Source organism: Myxocyprinus asiaticus, chromosome 10, assembly GCF_019703515.2.
Source record: "Myxocyprinus asiaticus isolate MX2 ecotype Aquarium Trade chromosome 10, UBuf_Myxa_2, whole genome shotgun sequence".
NCBI lineage: Eukaryota > Metazoa > Chordata > Actinopteri > Cypriniformes > Catostomidae > Myxocyprinus > Myxocyprinus asiaticus.
The window spans coordinates 31086503-31104991 of record NC_059353.1 but is presented as its reverse complement, the minus strand read 5'-3'; the positions used below and the strand labels follow the sequence as shown (position 1 = coordinate 31104991).

The 18489-nt window shown below is 38.3% G+C and overlaps 1 protein-coding gene across 2 annotated transcripts in view; it reads right to left on the bottom strand.

The window, feature by feature from the left end:
• klf12b (Kruppel-like factor 12b) overlaps positions 1-18489 on the bottom strand; it is a 63398-nt gene that overhangs the window by 18699 nt on the left and 26210 nt on the right. Inside the window, exons 2-3 of one of the 2 annotated variants that reach the window (XM_051709263.1) lie at positions 10158-10240; positions 3960-4449 (exon numbers count right to left, since the gene is read on the bottom strand). In XM_051709263.1, the coding sequence (XP_051565223.1) occupies positions 3960-4449; positions 10158-10223 (556 nt within the window). In that variant the 5' untranslated portion in view covers positions 10224-10240. Of the gene's footprint in view, positions 1-3959; positions 4450-10157; positions 12188-18489 lie in introns of those variants that run through there. The other variant, XM_051709262.1, reaches the window with a different exon arrangement.

Genomic DNA, 18489 nt, shown 5'->3' with positions numbered 1-18489 from the left:
ACCTACCTACCTTTAACCTTACACCTAAACCTTAGTGATGGGGTCAGAAAAAGCAAATGTGAGACAACTATGTCATTTTGTGGATCTTCTATGACACATTCGGCTCATGTGTTGACTCTTCGGGACTCGTACCCCAGTTCTTTGCATTGCAAGTGCAACACTCTATTATTTGAGCTACTGCACAATTTGTCTACAGTTGAACAAGCTTGTAAATGTGGTTGGTTAGGTAATGATAACGTTAAAATATATCGCCTTACAAGTCATGCACTAATAAGATAACATTGTGAGAGGAACAGTGTAAAAAGTAGACCTAAGAGTTTATGAACTTATAATCAGCTCTTTTTTCTCTTAATTTGAAAAATGTAGGTGTAGTACATGTTTCTGTGAGACCAGGTAGGCTGATTAGGACAAAAACTCAGATTAACATGGGGGAAATAGGATTTATCGCTTGATGCTTTATCTTGTTGCTACAGGTTAGGACATAATATAATGATAAAATGAAGATTTATTTTAATAGTGTATGATCAAACTCAGGTGTGTGCCTGTTTGTGCATGTGTAAGCATGTATGTATGTACAGTCATCTGTCAGGTTTTTAATCCAGACACACCTCAGTATGTCTTGTCGAATGCCAGTGTCTTAGATTGGCAGGCACAGAACACTTGTGTCTGATTGCTGTATCTCATTCCCCACAGAAAAAGGCATTCTCACTGACTCCAAGCTTTGTAAGCTCTATGTGGGTGCCCAGACGGATTGCTATGGCACTAACTTGCTGCTCTCTCAGCAGTCTGTCAGACCTGATCCCGGATCAGAGGTGTCCATGCTGTCGCCCAATCAGCCTAAGGCAGTGTGTCCTCCGGGCATGTCACCAGCACAGGCGATTAACACACTATCACACACTTCCCCACCCAAAGAGCGTCTAAAGACAACAGCACTAGACTGCTACTCATCCTTTATCTCCATGATGGTGGACGATGGCTATGCTGACAGTTAATGAATTTCTGAATGGATGACAGGTGCATGCAAACATGGAAAAACCCCTATAATGTTTGGTACAGTAAATTGATACTTCACTACAATTTAACTCAGATACAAAGGATGTTCTTATAGTTTCAAGCATGAGTTAAATCAGTGGTTCTCAACTGGTTTTGCTTCTTTACATTGAATATCATGTGGCAGCCCAACCCAATACTAAACCTGTATTTAATGTAGTCTCTGTCATATTTTAGCATAGTTTTGTTCAGTGTTTTCAAGCATGTGGGCATGTCACGCTTCCTGCCCATGTTGGCATCCTGCCTTATTAGGCTAGCTTCTTAGTGACAGATTTGGACCAAAATAATTTAGAGTTTGATTGGAAAAGCTTCCTTTGACATCAACAACAAAATATATGGGAAGCATTTCCTTCTCCCTTTTAAAAAGTGATAAGCCTATTTATTTTGCTTTCCCAAAATGTGCATTTTATTATTTGCATTTCGCATTGTTATTTTCCCTCCTTTCCAACAGACCTGTGACTCACTGGTTGATAACAGAGTTAAACATCACTTTAGACCTATTCCTCATTAAGTCATAAGCAACAAAAACTTCTCCTTTCATTGAAAAGTTCCTTCTATTTCTATGCCTTTTGCAAGGGCAGTTGTTCAGAGTGCCACAAATGTACAGCAGAAGCGATGGTAAGGATTTCAACAAAAGATTAATTGGATGCATTACAAGAGCCTGGAGCACTTCTTTCTCTTACTCCATTCTGTCCACTCAGAATAGACACAAATCAGTTTTAGCAGATGCTTTGCAACCTCTGAATGTAGAGTAACCCAAAACAACACACAATATTATCTTTTATTGTCCCCACAAGAACTATAGTGGTATCATAGTGTCAATGTTGAAACAGATCTTAAATACTAAATATACTTTTGATTATGCACAGTATAGGAAGATATTGTAAACAGTCACCACAAATAAAGTGGTCTGGCTCCATGTTGCCTCTGCAGATTGTTCTCCACCATAATCCATCCATTCTACCTACATAGCTCGCCTGTACTGTATATTCCTAAAATGCCCATATAAAGGCAATGACAAAAACGGACTTCATAAGAGGTAGTGAAGCAAACCCCATGATTTCTTTCTCCTGTTGTTTCCAGCCATAGCCTGTTTCCATGGTAACTCTGCCAGAGACAGAGCTGAAGAGAAGGGCACACCCCCTCCTACCTCCCCTTGGCAACCTGTACGCAAGTATACACTCGCAAGTGAAAGTGCACAGTGGCCATTGCGTTTCCAGCTGTCACTGCCCATGACGAAAGCATATGCAAATTTGTTTACATTCATTTACCTGAATGCGTTTAAATATTGCCTATTGCTGCACTATGAGCATTGACATATGTGAAGAGTCACATCACAGTGGTAAAATGTAACAGTTCAGCATGAATCTCAAATATTGTAAGCATATCATCATCTGCTACCCTGTGGACCCCACCCAGGCCTGACCCCATTTCCTCTGTGCTGTTTCAGCGCTCTCTAAGTGGAGTCTATGTTGCTATCTGCCTGACTGCTCCGCCCCACCCCATTATGCAAACCTTTTTTTTCATCTCTTTCCTCCCCTCCAGCTGAGAAACACCCAGTATTTAAATCCTTCTTCTTCTTGCAGGACGCCCAGTCCTGCCCAGCCATTTGGGACAGACACAATTCCCAGATAAACAAGAGGTTAGCAACAAACAGCTCTCTTGTGCCCTCTGCTTGGGCTGAAATCCATTTGATAGCAGCACTCATAGGTTTAATGCCAGAACATTAAAACTTGCCCTCCAGGTAACCAACTCTAAACAGCAGCAATCTTGAGAGTTTGGGATTAGGGCGAGGGTCCGAGACCTCTCAGAATTACCTTGGACTTGAAATGTAGCACAGAAGTATTTCTACAGTTCGGCAAGAAATCACTTTCATCCTTGTAATCACAAATTTTGTTTACTAGAACAGCAACAATGCCGCCTTGAGACAATTCACAACAGTGTAGGAGAGGGCCTCTATGAATTTATTGACTTTTTATCACTAGATTTTAACTTTATATATGTGAACTGAAGGGTGAAAACTGAAAAAAAATAATAATAATTTTCTAACTCAGTATTTTATTTTTATCTTGTTTTCCCAGTAACAATTACTAAACTTCCTTAAGATGAGATAAATACTTACGTACAAGATACATACATACTTGAAAAACAAAATGAAATATTGTAACATAAGGCTTTCAAATAAATCCAACAAAAGTTAGTGAGGCTTGCGCATAAAACAAGACACAACTATTTGCCAACTTCTTGCAAAGTTTGTTCTTGTTTTAAGCATAAACCTCACTTATTTTGGTTAGATTTCTCCAAAAACCAGACTTCAAAGTCATTTTCCTTCTCAAGTAAATTGATCTTGTTTTAAGGATGTTTAGATATTTTCACAGGGGGAGAAAAAGACAAAAATACTGTGTGAGAAAATTAAGAAGAAAAACAAAAACAGTCAGACAATGTGCAAGGCTTAACACAGCACACACTTTCTAAAACCAGGAAGTGCACAGCCAGCTGATGACAATCAACCCAAAATCTGCCTGTGATTATGAGAACTATGGTGCATCTCTGTGAAGATGTGACATAGTGATGCTGTTGTCTGGTGTCTATTGTGTCAAACTAGTCTTTTCCAAAAAAACATAAAAGAAACATGCCTCTAATGCGCTTTCCTTTCTGCACATTCCAAATGAGTTACTTTCCCCGGCATCACAATTTCATCAGATTTCAACATTACTCTTCAGGCAAGTTGATGTTAAGTGCTTTCTTCCAGGGGCACCAAGATGATCGAGCAGGTTTGTGCTCTCAGTAATTGTTGAGCTGCTAAGTTGGGCTAGAAACTCATGTCCTTAAAACACAAGGGTATAACTACGATTAAATGAATAAATAATCAATAGGAGTTCATTGGTAATCCAGTAACAGGTCCTTACCTTTGCTCTGGTACTTGGCCTCGTCCAGGAGAGGTAACATGATAGTGGAGTTGAGGGTGGAAGAGGAGCGTACAGCCGTGGTGTACATAAGGGGCAGCGACTGCACTACCACAGGGATGCGGTGCACCTGGCTGGCCAGTTTAGTAGGGCTTGAAGGGGGGACAGGGTGGATAATGTGCAAAAACTGCTGACCCCTAACTCCTTGTGAAGAGCCCACCAAGGGCCCAGATGTCAGCACAGAGGGCATTCCAGAGGAGATGGAGGTGATGACGGAAGGTGAGGATGACGATGATGAAGAAGAGGATGGAGAAAAGGCTGAGGTGTTGGATAAAGGAGATGACGTCCGTGTCTTGTTGATGGACAGGTCCACTGGCTCTGTCTGGGTCTGGAACTGCTCGGAAGAGAGAAAGTCTTCTGGAGGCTCTGCCTTCACTTTGCTGAGCAGGAGGGGCACTGCCTCCATATCAGGGTAACTGTGCATTTTGGGTGACTGTAGGAAACAAAGACATAAACAAATGAACATTTTTAGTAGCTCAGGCCTACTTTTGGAAGCTGTGGCCCACTTCAAACTAACACACAGTAGGCCAGCAAAGTGTTGACACTGAATACGATTTGCCTACAGCATTGTGCCGGGTTCCCTCTGTTTCCTCTCAGTCATACAGTGGTTTGTCTCTATTGGCTACACTCATTTCTACTGAATCTGCCCTTCACTGCTCCAAAAATACCATGTGGTCCAGATCTCCTGACCTGCTCTGACACTGTCACATGCCTTGTATGAGGCGTGGCAGCTGGCTCAACACACAAACTTAAACAGTATATTATTTAAAGTGTAAAGTATTTATTAATAAGTATTTATCCTAAATCTAGGCTTCATTTTCTTTATGCAAAATATTTTCTTTATTTATTTTGTTCTGAATTGGGGTTAAATATGAGCAGGACTTTTCTTGACAGGATGTGTGAGAATCGCCCAAACATAAACACTTTTACATATGGTAGTATGGATAAAATATAACTTTCAAATTACTGTGTGCATTTTTGTATTATTATTATTGTTGTTGTGTAAAATTTTTTAAATAAAAATATGAGGTGAATTCTCAGCTAATAGAACATCATCAGCTGAAATCAAGAAAACAATGCAAAGTGCTAGCAGATACTGCAGAGCGTTCTTCTCTGCAGTAAAAGCCTGCTGTGAAATGATCACTCTGGAGCAGGCGGCTAATCATGACAGAGCAGCTCATTAAACTGAGGGGAAAAGTTCTCGAATTGCGACTGTAGATGTGATAAACGGTCTGCTGGAGAATCACGACTCAACTTTGTTTATAGACTCACATTTCTTTATGTGGCTGTAATGCAGACTGAGTAGGCCTGTGGAGATTTACAGGTTTTTTTTTACTCCCAGAGCTCATACTATTTTTACTTTGGACATGTCGAGTCACTCTGAGCATAACTAACCCATGAATCAGCAGAACGCACTATGCAGTACAATAAAACTGCATTTGAATCCAAAAACAAACAAATGTCGGCCAATCAAATATGCTGACGTGACCTGTAAAACCCCAGTTAGGCCATTAAGGGTACAGAGGGAATTGTCACAGGTCAGGACATATGACCTCAAGGTCAGGATAACAATACTGAATTGACTGGGAAGGGCAAAAACAGCAGTATTCTCAGAACAAAGGCACCCCTATTTGCAAAGTGTGACAGCGCTGACAATAATTGTTCAATGGTCATTTAGCCTCTTTCAGGACTTTTTGGGCTAAACAATGAAGAGTTCTACTCAATTGACTGGTGGGGCTATCATGGGATTATAGGGTCTGCAAATATCTCCAAGTTAGTTTTCTCTCTTGAAGGCCAGTGGAAGTCTTAAAGGGGTACCATAGTTTACCCAAAAATGAAAAGTCTGTCATTATTTACTCACTCTCATGTTACTCCAAGCCCATATAACTCCATGGAACACAAAAGATTGAATTAATCTTTCTTCAATAGAAGGGAAGTGAATGGTGACTGACTATCTAAATGAAAGACATGCCTCTGTAATACAGAAGAACTCCTATTTCTTCCTAGCTAAAGGGAAAAAAAATGTTTTGGGTCAGTTCCTTTAGAAAAACCATTTGAGAACAGCAGCAATGCAACATTCCCTATCTGCTGAAAATGTCACACTTCACAACAGAGAAATAAGAGGCATGGTGTTTGTCTGTAATGAATTCTCGTTCAAGGTCTATTGAATTCTGTGATGTAACCTTCAGGATATGCTTAAAGAGGCATTATATTGCACATATTTGTTTTTTGTTTTTTTTGTTTTGTGTGTGTAGGGCAGTGTGTGGAGCTGTGCCTGCGGCCGCTGTAGCCCCAGGCCTTTGCGGCCCCTTTGAGACCAACCTCTTTCTCAAATAGACCTTATCTCCTCTCTTTACACTGTATTCAATTTGGCCTTGCAGAGCTCTGAATTTTATTTTTGTTTCACTGTTTTCCTCCTCAAAGGGAGGTTTGAAGTACTTGAAGATAAAAACAGCAAATAATCAAGAACTGCACTCATGAGGTGCTGCTCATGATTATTCCAATGGTGTTGCTAGCTGATCCATTAAGCCTAATTTATACAATGGAAAAAGCCAAACTTTTTTCTCTTGAACAAGCTAAAATAGTCTAGGCAAATGAACTTTGCACTTACGTGCAGTGTCGTTTTAAAATTACTTTGCTGAGAAGAATAAATAAATGCAACATCCAAAACAGCACCCACTATTAGTTTTAACCAATCATCAATGCTCTTCGACTCTGAGTTCTCCTAGGTCAAGAATTTCAGGGATGTGAGTGAACAGGAGAAATATCACTAAACGAACATCTTAGTAGAACAATTGTGTCATAATTTTTAGGCGAACTAAAAGAAGCCTGTTCACAAGTGTAAATTAGCCTTTAGTCAACCTACACCAATAGAATCTACAGTTTCAGTTCTGATGAAACTAAATTGTAGCAGACTGCAACATTAAGCTATGGTGAATGTAGCATAAATGTCCTCTTTTCTTATTAAATAAAACATAATCGCACAAACAAATAAAAAGCTTTGAGGTGGGGCATGAAAAAGTGGAAAAAGTTGTTTGCATGCAGATCCTTCCCCTTGTTTAAATGTCTGTTTCAGCAGAAAACAGCAAAAGTTTCCGAACCTCAGCTGCGTGTTTTTTTCCTGACACAGCTCCGTTGTTTCTCACTCACTCTTTCCCGATGACTTTCACTTTACTTGGGGATCCTACATGAAATCTGGGTCTATTTTTGCAGGCCCAGCAAGGTGAGGGCATTAACTGAGGCAAACCATTTACAGCAATGCCTTGGCAAGTGGCCATGCGAATGGCAACCATGTCTTAGCAATGAAATGCACTTCAAAGAGACATTGTGTATGTTGCACACTTCCTGATGCTTGGCAGTGCTTCGACACATATGGATAAATACGTCTATAAGCCTTTCGCAGGAAGGATGGTGTTGGTACAATGTTCTGGCTTGTGAAGTTGCTGGCTCGGAGATTAAACTATTTACAATAGTAATGCTGCGTTCAGGTCCTCCTTGGAAGTTTGTTTGTAATTATGGAATGATGTGTGTTCAAATTATTTTGGTCTGGGGAAAAAAATTATGCCATGAGCAACTTTGTATTTCTCTCTCTCTCTATCTTTCGCATACTATTTTAACATTCTCGGGCTATGACAGAGAATGATGGGAAAAGTAGTTTTGTCTCACAAGCCTGTCTTTTCATAAACCAACTAAATAAGTAGTGTTTTCTGGCAAGATTTATCACTGTTCTCATCAACAGTACACAAAATCCATATGAAGTAAAGTGAACAATCAACATTTATAACTTGTGATCAATAATAATTTACTTCCGCAAAGATTTTTAAATTGACAAGCCCCTAACTCAGAAGGCTTAAAGACGATCCAGATTTTCTCACTGGTAATTACAACTTTGTGGTGGCGTTCATGTAAGCTCAACTCGTATATGATCATTCCATATACGATCAGTTAAAGGGATAGTTCACCCAAAATTTAAAATTCAGTCATTGTTTACTCACCTCTGCAATGTTATAACCTCATATTACTTTCTTTCTTTTCTATTTTTCTTTTCTTTTCTTTTTTCTTTTTTATCCCCTTTTCTCCCAATTTTGGAATGCCCAAATCCCACTATTTAGTAGGTCCTCATGGTGGTGCGGTTACTCACCTCAGTCCGGGTGGCAGAGGACAAGTCTCAGTTGCCTCCGCTTCTGAGACAGTCAATCCATGCATCTTATCACGTGGCTCGCTGTGCATGACAACGCAGAGACTCACAGCATGTGGAGGCTCATGCTACTCTCCAAGATCCATGCACAACTTACCACGTGCCCCATTGAGAGTGAGATCCCCTAATCGCGTCCACGAGGAGGTTACCACATGTGACTCTATCCTCCCTAGCAACCGGGCCAATTTGGTTGCTTAGGAGACCTGGCTTGAGTCACTCAGCATGCCCTGGATTCGAAATCGCGACTCCAGGGGTGGTAGTCAATAGTACCCAGGCCCCCCCACACTTTCTTTCTTTTCTTAACACGTGTGAAATTGTGAAGAAAAAAAAAATGTGCTCAGTAATGTCATACAATGGCAGTTTATGGTGACTATCTCTTCAAGCTTCGTAAAGTATAATTCAGAATTCTAATAAATTATTGTATGTGACTCATGCCTTGTTCTGAAGGAATACAATAAGTTTTGGTGGGCAACAAACCAAAATCAAATGTATTATTTAGTGAAAATGCTTACCGACCATTGATCTCCTGTGTGTGTTCATGAGAGTGCACGAGAGCAGCAGTTTGCACAGCCCCCGCTCGCGAGATGGGACGTTCAAGCAAGAAACCGCTTTTTTTGCTTCAACTGGACCACCAGTATTATTAACAACAGAAAACACAACACAGCTACACACAAACCAGAGAACAGACCTTACAAAACATGTCTGAAAAGTTTGAAGTTGAAGAGAAGATGCATTTCTATGCCCAGCCTTATTTGTTTGAACCGGAGCACTCAGAAATCAAACAAAGAGATGAAAGAGCCCAAAGGCTAATAAATGCTAACCAAATGATGATCTCTTGTGCGCGTTCATAAGAGTGTATGAGAGCAGCAGTTTGCGTATCCCCCGCTCACAAGAACTGCTAATAATACATTCGATTTCGGTTTGTTTCTCATCACACCTTATCATATGCCTAAGGCATGAGACGCATACAATAATTTATTAGACTTCTGAATTATACTTTTGTGTCCTTTATGGAGGTTGAAAAGGTAGTCATCATAAACTGCCATTGTATGACATCACTTAGCACAATTTTTTATTTTTTTCACAATGTCTCCCTTTGTGTTAAGAAAAAGAAAGAAAGTCATATGGGGATATACAGTAACAACACAGGGGTTAGTAAACAATGACTGAATTTTCATTTTTGGGTGAACTATCCCTTTAATGTTGAGCTGTTGATTGAATACTGCATCACTCTCAATTACTGAATGCTTATAATGTGTCTGATCAATATTGCTGTGCTTCCATGGCACAGAATCAACTTTGTATGCTAAACTACATATTCCTTAGTCAAATGTTTAAAGGGTTAGTTCACCCAAATATGACAATTCTGAATGACTTACTTTCTTCTGTGGAACACTAAAGGAGACATTAGGCAGAATAAATGCCGCAGTCACCATTGATTTTCATTGTATGAAAAAAAGATTAAATGAAAGTGACTGGTGACTGAGGCTGTCAGTTCCTGACATTCTGCCTCACATCTCCTTTTGTGTTACACGGAATAAAGAAAGCCATGCAAGTTTGGAACAACACAAGGGTGAGCAAATAATTTTCATTTTTGGGTGAACTATCCCTTATAGAAGAAAAAGCCAAAGAAAGAGGCAGTGAACTACTCTCTACAGCAGAGTCTCTGCATCTGTGCTTGAGACCTGCCAAGATGGATGCCCTGGCTGCAGTGGCCCTGACTGCAGGCCCTGGGAGCATTCCTGCTCCAGCTGTGGCTCTCCACAACCTTCTGCTCCATCAGGCCTGTTTCACACACACCATTCCTGCTCAATGCCTGGGAGTAATTAGGAGTATCACATTGAGGGGATGGGTGAGAGTGAGGGCTGAAAGACATAGACGGTAGTACAGGAGTGTGGATGGGAGGTTAGCAAAAAATTTATCCAAAACAACTGTTCTCTTACCCCTCTCTCAGATTCCAGAGGTTCTGCTTTGACTCGGACTGCAGGCATTCCGTCTAGCATTAACATCCTGTTTTTGATGGCGTCTGTGAGGCAGGAAAGAGAAAAAGAGAAAGGCATGAAAAAGCTGCTGCGTGTGACTCCTCTCACCTTTTCCGTGATGGAGACAGACCTAGCATGCACTGAACAATAGCACAGGCTACAATAGAACAGGCAATGATGTCATTATGGTATGTAGTTTGTAAACACTTCGGGTTTATAAAGGAGAGTAAACAAACACATCTGGCCTTCATTTGGCCAGTATTTTACACCTCAAGGGCAGTAAAGAGGGTGAATGGTGCAAAATATGGCATACACGTAGTAAGAAAGCCATAACATTGAATCAGGTCAGAACTGACAAAATCCCAGTACAAAAACAGAACATGTCAACAAATGCTTTATATCAATTATTAAAGAAATAGTTCACCCAAAAATTAAAATGCTGTCATTATTAACTCTATGTTGCATGTTTGGTCATGAGATGCAATGAGAACCAATGAGGTTTGATGTAACTGGTGTCGTCAGTATTTAATTTAAGCACTTTATTAATATGATTTGATCTGAGTGAATAACGATTTAAATTTTGTAAAGCTCATTGCACAAAGTAATCGAATGGCTTCAGAAGACTCTTGGAATGCAGTGCATGGGTCATATCGATTACTATGTAGTTTTTTTTTTTTTTTTTTTTTTTTTTTTTTTTTTTTTTGCCTTTTTCAAGCTTGAAACACTGAAGCCACTATTCACATACATTAGGACATATAAACCCTGTGAAGACTTATTAAAAAATAAAAACTCATCTTTTGTGTTCCACAGAAGAAAGAAAGCCATATGGGTTTTGAGTGGCATTAGGGTGATTAAATAAAGACAGCCCTTTCATTTTTGGGTGAAGTATTTCTTTAAGACCTTTTTGTAAACAAACCACAATAATACAAATTTCGATTTGACCATAATATTATACAGGCCCGTAATTAAAATGAGCTTTTAGCTAAAATGTATGTCCATAATTAAACTTTACGATGAACGTGGAAATTGGTTTCTCGCACATTCACCTTCCAAAAATCTGCCTTATGTAACATCCTGCAAGGAAAAAAGAACATTCAGCATCACCCAAGTGACCTGCTACATGTCTGAGGGGCAGAACACACACACACACACACACACACACACATACACACATGTCTACATACACAACATAATCATGGCTCTCTCTGTTATCAGAGTTCCCTGATATTTCCCATCTTGGATATCCACACAAAAGACAAGGCTTTCTAACAGAATTCACTTCTTTGTGAAAACTCCCCTCAGGTGTCTGAGTCTTGCAACAAAGGCTACAACCTTGTTACAGCTCTCTGCTTAAGAACGAGCAGCTCTCTACCAGACCAAGGTTGCTATCATACACTAAACGAAAAGAAAACTAAATGTAAAAAAAGGTTTTCGTAAACTGAAATAAAAATAAAAATCAACATAATTGGAAAAACTGAAACTAAACTAAAATACATTTTCATGGCTCTGAAAAAACTAAAATAAAATAAAAATAATCGTAAAAAATTTGTTGCGATAGGTTTTTAAACCTTTAAACCCGCTATCACCTTAACATGAATATGCCACTAGGTGGCGATTGCACTAGCTAGACAGAGGGGGAGGGAATCCCTACAGTATATCATGGAGAGAAGCAAAGCAGGTAGAAAACTTAAGTGACAAAAAGTCGGTCCCGGATTTACGAGGTGTGCCGCGGTGTCCCATCATTTCTCTAAAAAAATTTATAATGTCCCAGTTTCAGTTGTTAGGATCACTGATTTTTTTTTTTCTTTGAAATTAAATATCATCCTTCTTGGGATCGTATCTGGTATCGATTGCAGGGAAGGGACGATATTTTATTGCATTGCACGATGATTTGATGATACTTTAATTCTAGTTTTGCAGCAATCTGCTCAGAATCTATCTGGTTTCCATGACAACGACTCAAGCGCTTGGCGCTCTCTGCTGCTGTCTATAATCATCCAACCCAAATTAGAAATGCCCAAATGAAAATGCATATTCAACAAGCTGAAAGAAGCCGATCTATTTCTTTGCAAAACACGTGAAAATGGAATTTAAATGTTTTGCTGTCAATGTAAATGTTCACTTTCTTATGGCCACAGTGTTAAATAAGAGATTGCATGTCATATTCATACAGCTGTATTTTTTTTTATAGTACAAGCACTTATATGTGGAAATGTGGAATTGTATTTTAACTTTTAAGTTCCAATGTTGCAAATGTTGTGTAAAAATGCGTAGCTGACAAAAAATTTCAAGCACTGACAATTCATATAATTATTACACATGCAATATGACATCATATGGATAGAATAGGCTATATGGAATTTGTAAATTTTACAAATATCTAAAATGTGGTTAAAATCGTATAAAACAATATATAATAATGTAAAATGACATTTCACACACTAAAAGATTTTATATTGAATTTAGCTACATATTTTAATACAATGTATGTATATATATATATATATATATATATATATGCATGTATCGCAAACCCCCCAGGTGTCCCAGTTTGAGACTTTCAAAATCTCTATAGAATAGATACCCTACAGAAAACGTGCTAGCTGTGTCTGGGACTTCAATTATGACACATTTGAACCTTTATTGGAATGACTGTTCATTGTGTTGCCATGCATGATGTTAAAACAAAGAGAACAGAAACAATATAATATCCAGTAATTTATTCTGACTTTCTTTCTCTCTCTCTCTCTCTCTCTCTCTCTCTCCCACACACACACACACTTTTCTCTCTTTCTGTCTTACACCGTCAACCAGTGATTTGTTTTACATTTCATTTGGAATTGGTATAGAGTTTTGTTTGGTGTTCAGTTTTCAGAGTTGTGACAAGACTTACTTTCTCATGTCAAATGCACTAAAGAGGACTTTGTGGTTAAAGTTAAATAAAAAAGAAGCATCCTTAATCGGATTTATGTGTTTCTTCTACTGTAATAGCAGTAATGAAATTCAGTTGGACTTCTTAAAATTAAGATTTTTAATATTATAAGTATTTGGGTTTCCAGCAGTACGACCCACACTGAACAAATGCCTGTTTTCCCCATTCTATATAAAATATAAAATAAAAACTAAATGTAATGAAAAACTAAAACTAAACTACAAAATATTTAAAAATTAAACTAAAACTAACAAAGGACTAACAAACAAAATGAAAACTAAACTAAATTGGAGCGAAAAATTTAAAACAAAATAGAAATAAAAAATAAATGTAAAATGTAAAACTATTATAACCTTGTAGCAGACTCCATCCAAGGATGCACAAGGAGACCACTTTAATGAACTGCTGGAATCTGATTACAAGTTAATATAACTCTTAGAGCACTGCATGATGGGAAGATGAGACACTCCAGCACTCCCATTGAGCCAGTTTCTCTCCCTCGTCTACAAAATTTACCATGTTTAACACCGTAAAGGCAATGTAACTGACACATAAGAGTCTTTGAGAAATGCTATATTTATGTTTTCTCATGTTTGTTTGGGTTTTGACTGTTGAAAGTGAAAAGCTAGATGCAAACAGTCAGCTAGGTGATTTATCTTAAAGTGATAGTTCACCCAAAAATGACAATTCTGTCACCATTTAGTAACATTTCATTATAATAAATAAAAATAAAACGTTTGGAAGAACGTTCAATCTCAGTCACCATTCACTTTCATTGTATAGACTAAAAAGATGCCATGAAAGTTAATGGTGGCTTAGGCTTTCAGTCCTAACATCGTGCCTAACATCTCCGTTAGTGTTCCACAGAAGAAAGGAAGCCATACAGCTTTGGAAAAACATGAGGTGAGGAAATGATGACAGAATTTTATTTTTTGTGTGAACTATCCCTTTAAGAAAAGAAAATTGTGAAATGAAAGGAAGGGAATGCAAGCAAACCTGTCAAAATCACTTTCATAGATGTTTGTGGATTATAGAAGCATCTGTCCCAAGTATCGTGAAGCACTAACACAGACAGTGTGTCTTTCGGAATTGTTATGCCTCTTAGAGAAGGGAACCTCATGAAAGAGCCAATCACAACAATGTGATTCTGCCTCAGAGGGAGGTGTCCTGAAGTAACCTATGTACTTATTATTTTAGCAGCAGCTCATGAAGGAATGCAAGCAAAGCAGATACACTTTAAACATCTCTATTACACTTCACTCCTGGCATGGGCAGCAGGAAATGAGGCCCAGATCTCGACTCAGCACTTGGGCTGAACCAATTCTGGTGGAGATGAGACAACACTACCCACTGGATTAACCCCTTATAATCAACTTTGTCTTGCTTATATAGCATTCAATGCATGAAATAGTGTAGGATAATGTTGATTATTGTTCTGACCAAATGACCAATGTCCTGACCAAATCTATGCCCTTGGGTGCCAGCGTGTTAGCCATTAGCAGTTCCACAGTTTAACTTAAAAGGGACAGTTCACCTAAAATGTAGTTCCAAACCCATATGACTTTCTTCCGTGGATCACAAAAGGAGATAATAGGCCGAATGTTAGCCTAAGTCACCGTGCACTTTCTTTGCACATCTCCTTTTGTGTTCAATGAAAGAAAAAGGTATACCGCTTTGGGACAACATGAGGGTGAGTAAATGATGACAGAATTTTAATTTTTGGGTGAACTATCCCTTCAAGGATTTTTTTTTTTTTTTTTACAATCTTTCTTGCTATTCTCTGCTGAGCCATGTGGAGTGAAATTTTCTTATTAAGAATATATGATTTCTCAGTAAATTGTAATCCTAGCCTCTTGTCATTGACGGCACATGCTTCCAAGCTAATCTGTGTGCATTGGATTGATATTGTGATCAGGATGTCCAATGGCTCCAGGTAGTGGTGGGCTGAGATAATGTTGCCATGGCAACCCAAGATGGAGCTTAGAGGGTTATTTTCCTTCTGGATTGACAAACTAGGCTTCACAGATGACCAGGGCATTCAGCCTCCTATTTTTTGTGTCTAAGATCCAGCCAGGGAGCTGTCATCATACTCTTGTGTATTGTGTAAGCATTTCACTCTAAGACGTTGATCATTAGATCAGATAAATGAGCTAACCTCTTGCCTAACTAACCTTGTCCTTTAGAGATCTCCAAATGGGAAATCAATACCAAGAGCAAGGTTTCAGTTTTTTAATTAACCATCAAATGAACAGATTATTAGCATAATTGAGTACAGCACCATGAGGTTAACATTTAGGCACAATTTGTCTATCTTAGCCTCCAATTGATTAACACTTAATCAAGAGGTTGTGATGGAGGACGGTGTATCGCCAACTGTATTTAACAGCACCAAGGTGATACGAGAGGCAAGATTAATGATGACTATTCTCAGTCCATCTTCCTACCCCTTCTCCAAACAGTGTAAATGCTCCAAGAAGATCGCTGTTGTTTATATAAATAAGTATACAATCAATGCATTACCCTGGAGATTCTAGCTAAATAATTTTCACCTTGAAGGAATACATTTAGTTCACCCAAAAATGGAAATTCTGTCATTATTTACTCACCCTCATGTTGTTCCAAACCCATACAACATTCTTTCTTCCGAGAAAAACATAAGGTGATGCTAGACAATATGTTAATCCCAGTCACCATTCACTTTTATTGAATCTTTTTTTTTTTTTCATACTATGAAAGTGAATGTTGTCTGAGACTGAACATTCTGCCTAACATCTCCTTTTGTGTTCCATGGAATAAAGAAAGTCATGAGGGTAATAATATTGTATAAGATAAATAACCATCATTATTTTAGAGACTAGCTGTATATAAAGAATTAGAGTATGTTAGTTTTAATACAAAAATGGACTAATTAGCAGCCAGTGGTTGTGTGCTGTTTGTCTTCTTTTTGATCAAGCACACAGAGCAGGAAAAATGGTTGAAATAAAGCCTTTAACTTAGGCTTTCCAATTGAGCTTGGGTCTGCTTAGACACACTTGCTCACTAGAGGAGCTAGTATATATGTTAAAGACATGGGGAGATGGAGAGCGATTGAGAGATAGATTAAGATTACCTTTCCATTTCACTAGGACTCTGAAATGAAATGGTGATCCCAGGTGTGAGTGTTATGAGCATGTGTGTATTGGATGTGCAGGAGCCGCGTACTTAGGCATCTCATTGCCTTGCACAGCTGGATCCGATCCCCAAGAGGCTCACTGAGAAGAATGAAGTCAATTCAACTAGAAACGGGACAACAGGGAGGGGGTTCGCCTGGGATTTGATTCCGGCCAAGGATGGGGGAGCCAGGGGAGGGGATTGGCTGGCACTCCCATGCCCAGACACAGCTCCAAATCTCCCTGATGGCCTTGGGTGTGGATGGAGGCACAGTTCTGGGGCAGAACAGCCATCCCGATCCCGACGAATGACGAGCGGATCAATATGAGGTGACAGGCTTTGGGTGGAAAAGCCTGACCTTCCTGGACCCCACGCTGACCTTACCACACAATGATTTAAAGAATTCCCCCCCCCCCCCCCCGGAGCCGGGTGCATGCCTCATTATGCAACTTTCTGCCTCTTCAAAACTGGTGTGGCATTAATATGAGGGGCGTTACAGTGCACGGAAGGAACCTAGATTTCCTCGAACCTCGTTTGTTTAGAATCATCCAAGTCGGACAGGTTTTTCATTTAGAGTTTGATGTGGGGCAGAGAGGTATAAAATACTCAAGAGCTGAAGAAATTTACAGCAAAATAACATTCTCTCACAGAGTATTTTTGTCTTTATTTCTCTTAAAATATCTAAAGGTCCTTAAAACAAAATACATTTACTTGAGAAGCAAAATGACACAGAATATTAAGTCTTGTTTTCAGATAACTATAACACAATTTAGTGAGGTTTCACTGAATTTGTTTTTTTGTTGTTGTTGGTTTTAACTAAATTCAATTGTGGACATTGGTTCCACACAATGAAAATGAGTTTCTATGATATGAAATTAAAATGTAGGCTCTACTCTGCTTTGTGTAGCTAACCTAAATGAATAGAGTTAACACAACTTAAATTTGATTTGTTCAAATAACTCTATTGAACCTTGCAGCTTGTTGCTAGCTATCAACAAACACATTTGCATATGCATGTATTATTTTGTCTGTATAACAATATGTTGCTGCTGAGAGTTTACAGATTCCCAAATCAATCATTATACTGATGACCTCTCAGTATTTGCTTCATGAGAAAAGAAATACATACTGATTTTTCAGTAATAATGTACCCAAGCTTGACCTAACCATTAGCTCCACTCTTCTACACAATGGTCACCTCCAAAAAAATAAACATAAAAAAAACTCCTCCAAATTCCAACATAACAGAACATTAAACACTAATAAGTCTCCTACCTGCAGGGTTGGGAGGGTTACTTTTGAAATGTATTCCACTGCAGATTACAGAATGCATGCTGTAAAATGTAATTTGTAATGTATTTCGTTAGATTACTCAAGGTCAGTAATGTATTCTAAATACTTTGGATTACTTCTTCAGCACTGGTAGATTTTTTCACTTGTTTTGACTATAAAAACTCTCCCAGTACAGTAAGACAAAATACACATGTTAAAAATACATTCTCTGAAAAACCTAAATATCTTATGCAGTGTTGTTTCTAAAACAAGATAAATCAAACTGATCTTGTTTTAAGGATTTTTAGATATTTTTACAGGAAAACAATAAAACATTATTATCAAGAAAAATATTTTTGCCCTAATATCAAAGGTCTTACTAGAAAAAAATAAATTATGATCCAACGTGAATTTTCTTGATAATAAAATATGATCGTGCCTGGTAACGTGCATGTAAAATGGCTAGAAATAGCATTTTAGGTTAGCGTAAAGCTGACAATTTACATAAGGTTTATTTCTATTTCTTCTGCTTTGACCTTACTTCTCTGTCTGCTTGTATGAATGTAACACATCATAAGAAAGTGTTTCACCGCTGTTCAAATGCACTTTGGATCGCATCATTTATATGTATAAATGTTTTCCATCTGAAAGGACTAAATATTAAATGAAACAAATGACAATAAAATGCAAAGTAATCTCTTCAGTAATCAAAATACTTTTTGATTGTAACTTTTAATTACCAGTGATTTAAATTGTAACTGTAATGGAATACAGTTACTTATATTTTGTATTTTAAATACGTAATCCCGTTACATGTATTCCGTCACTCCCCAACCCTGCCTACTTGTTTCATTTTGTGTAGAAATACATTAAAATAACACTTCATTTTAATATTTACTCTCCAAATCCAGTCCCTTGCAAAGCATGCAGGTAACTGGA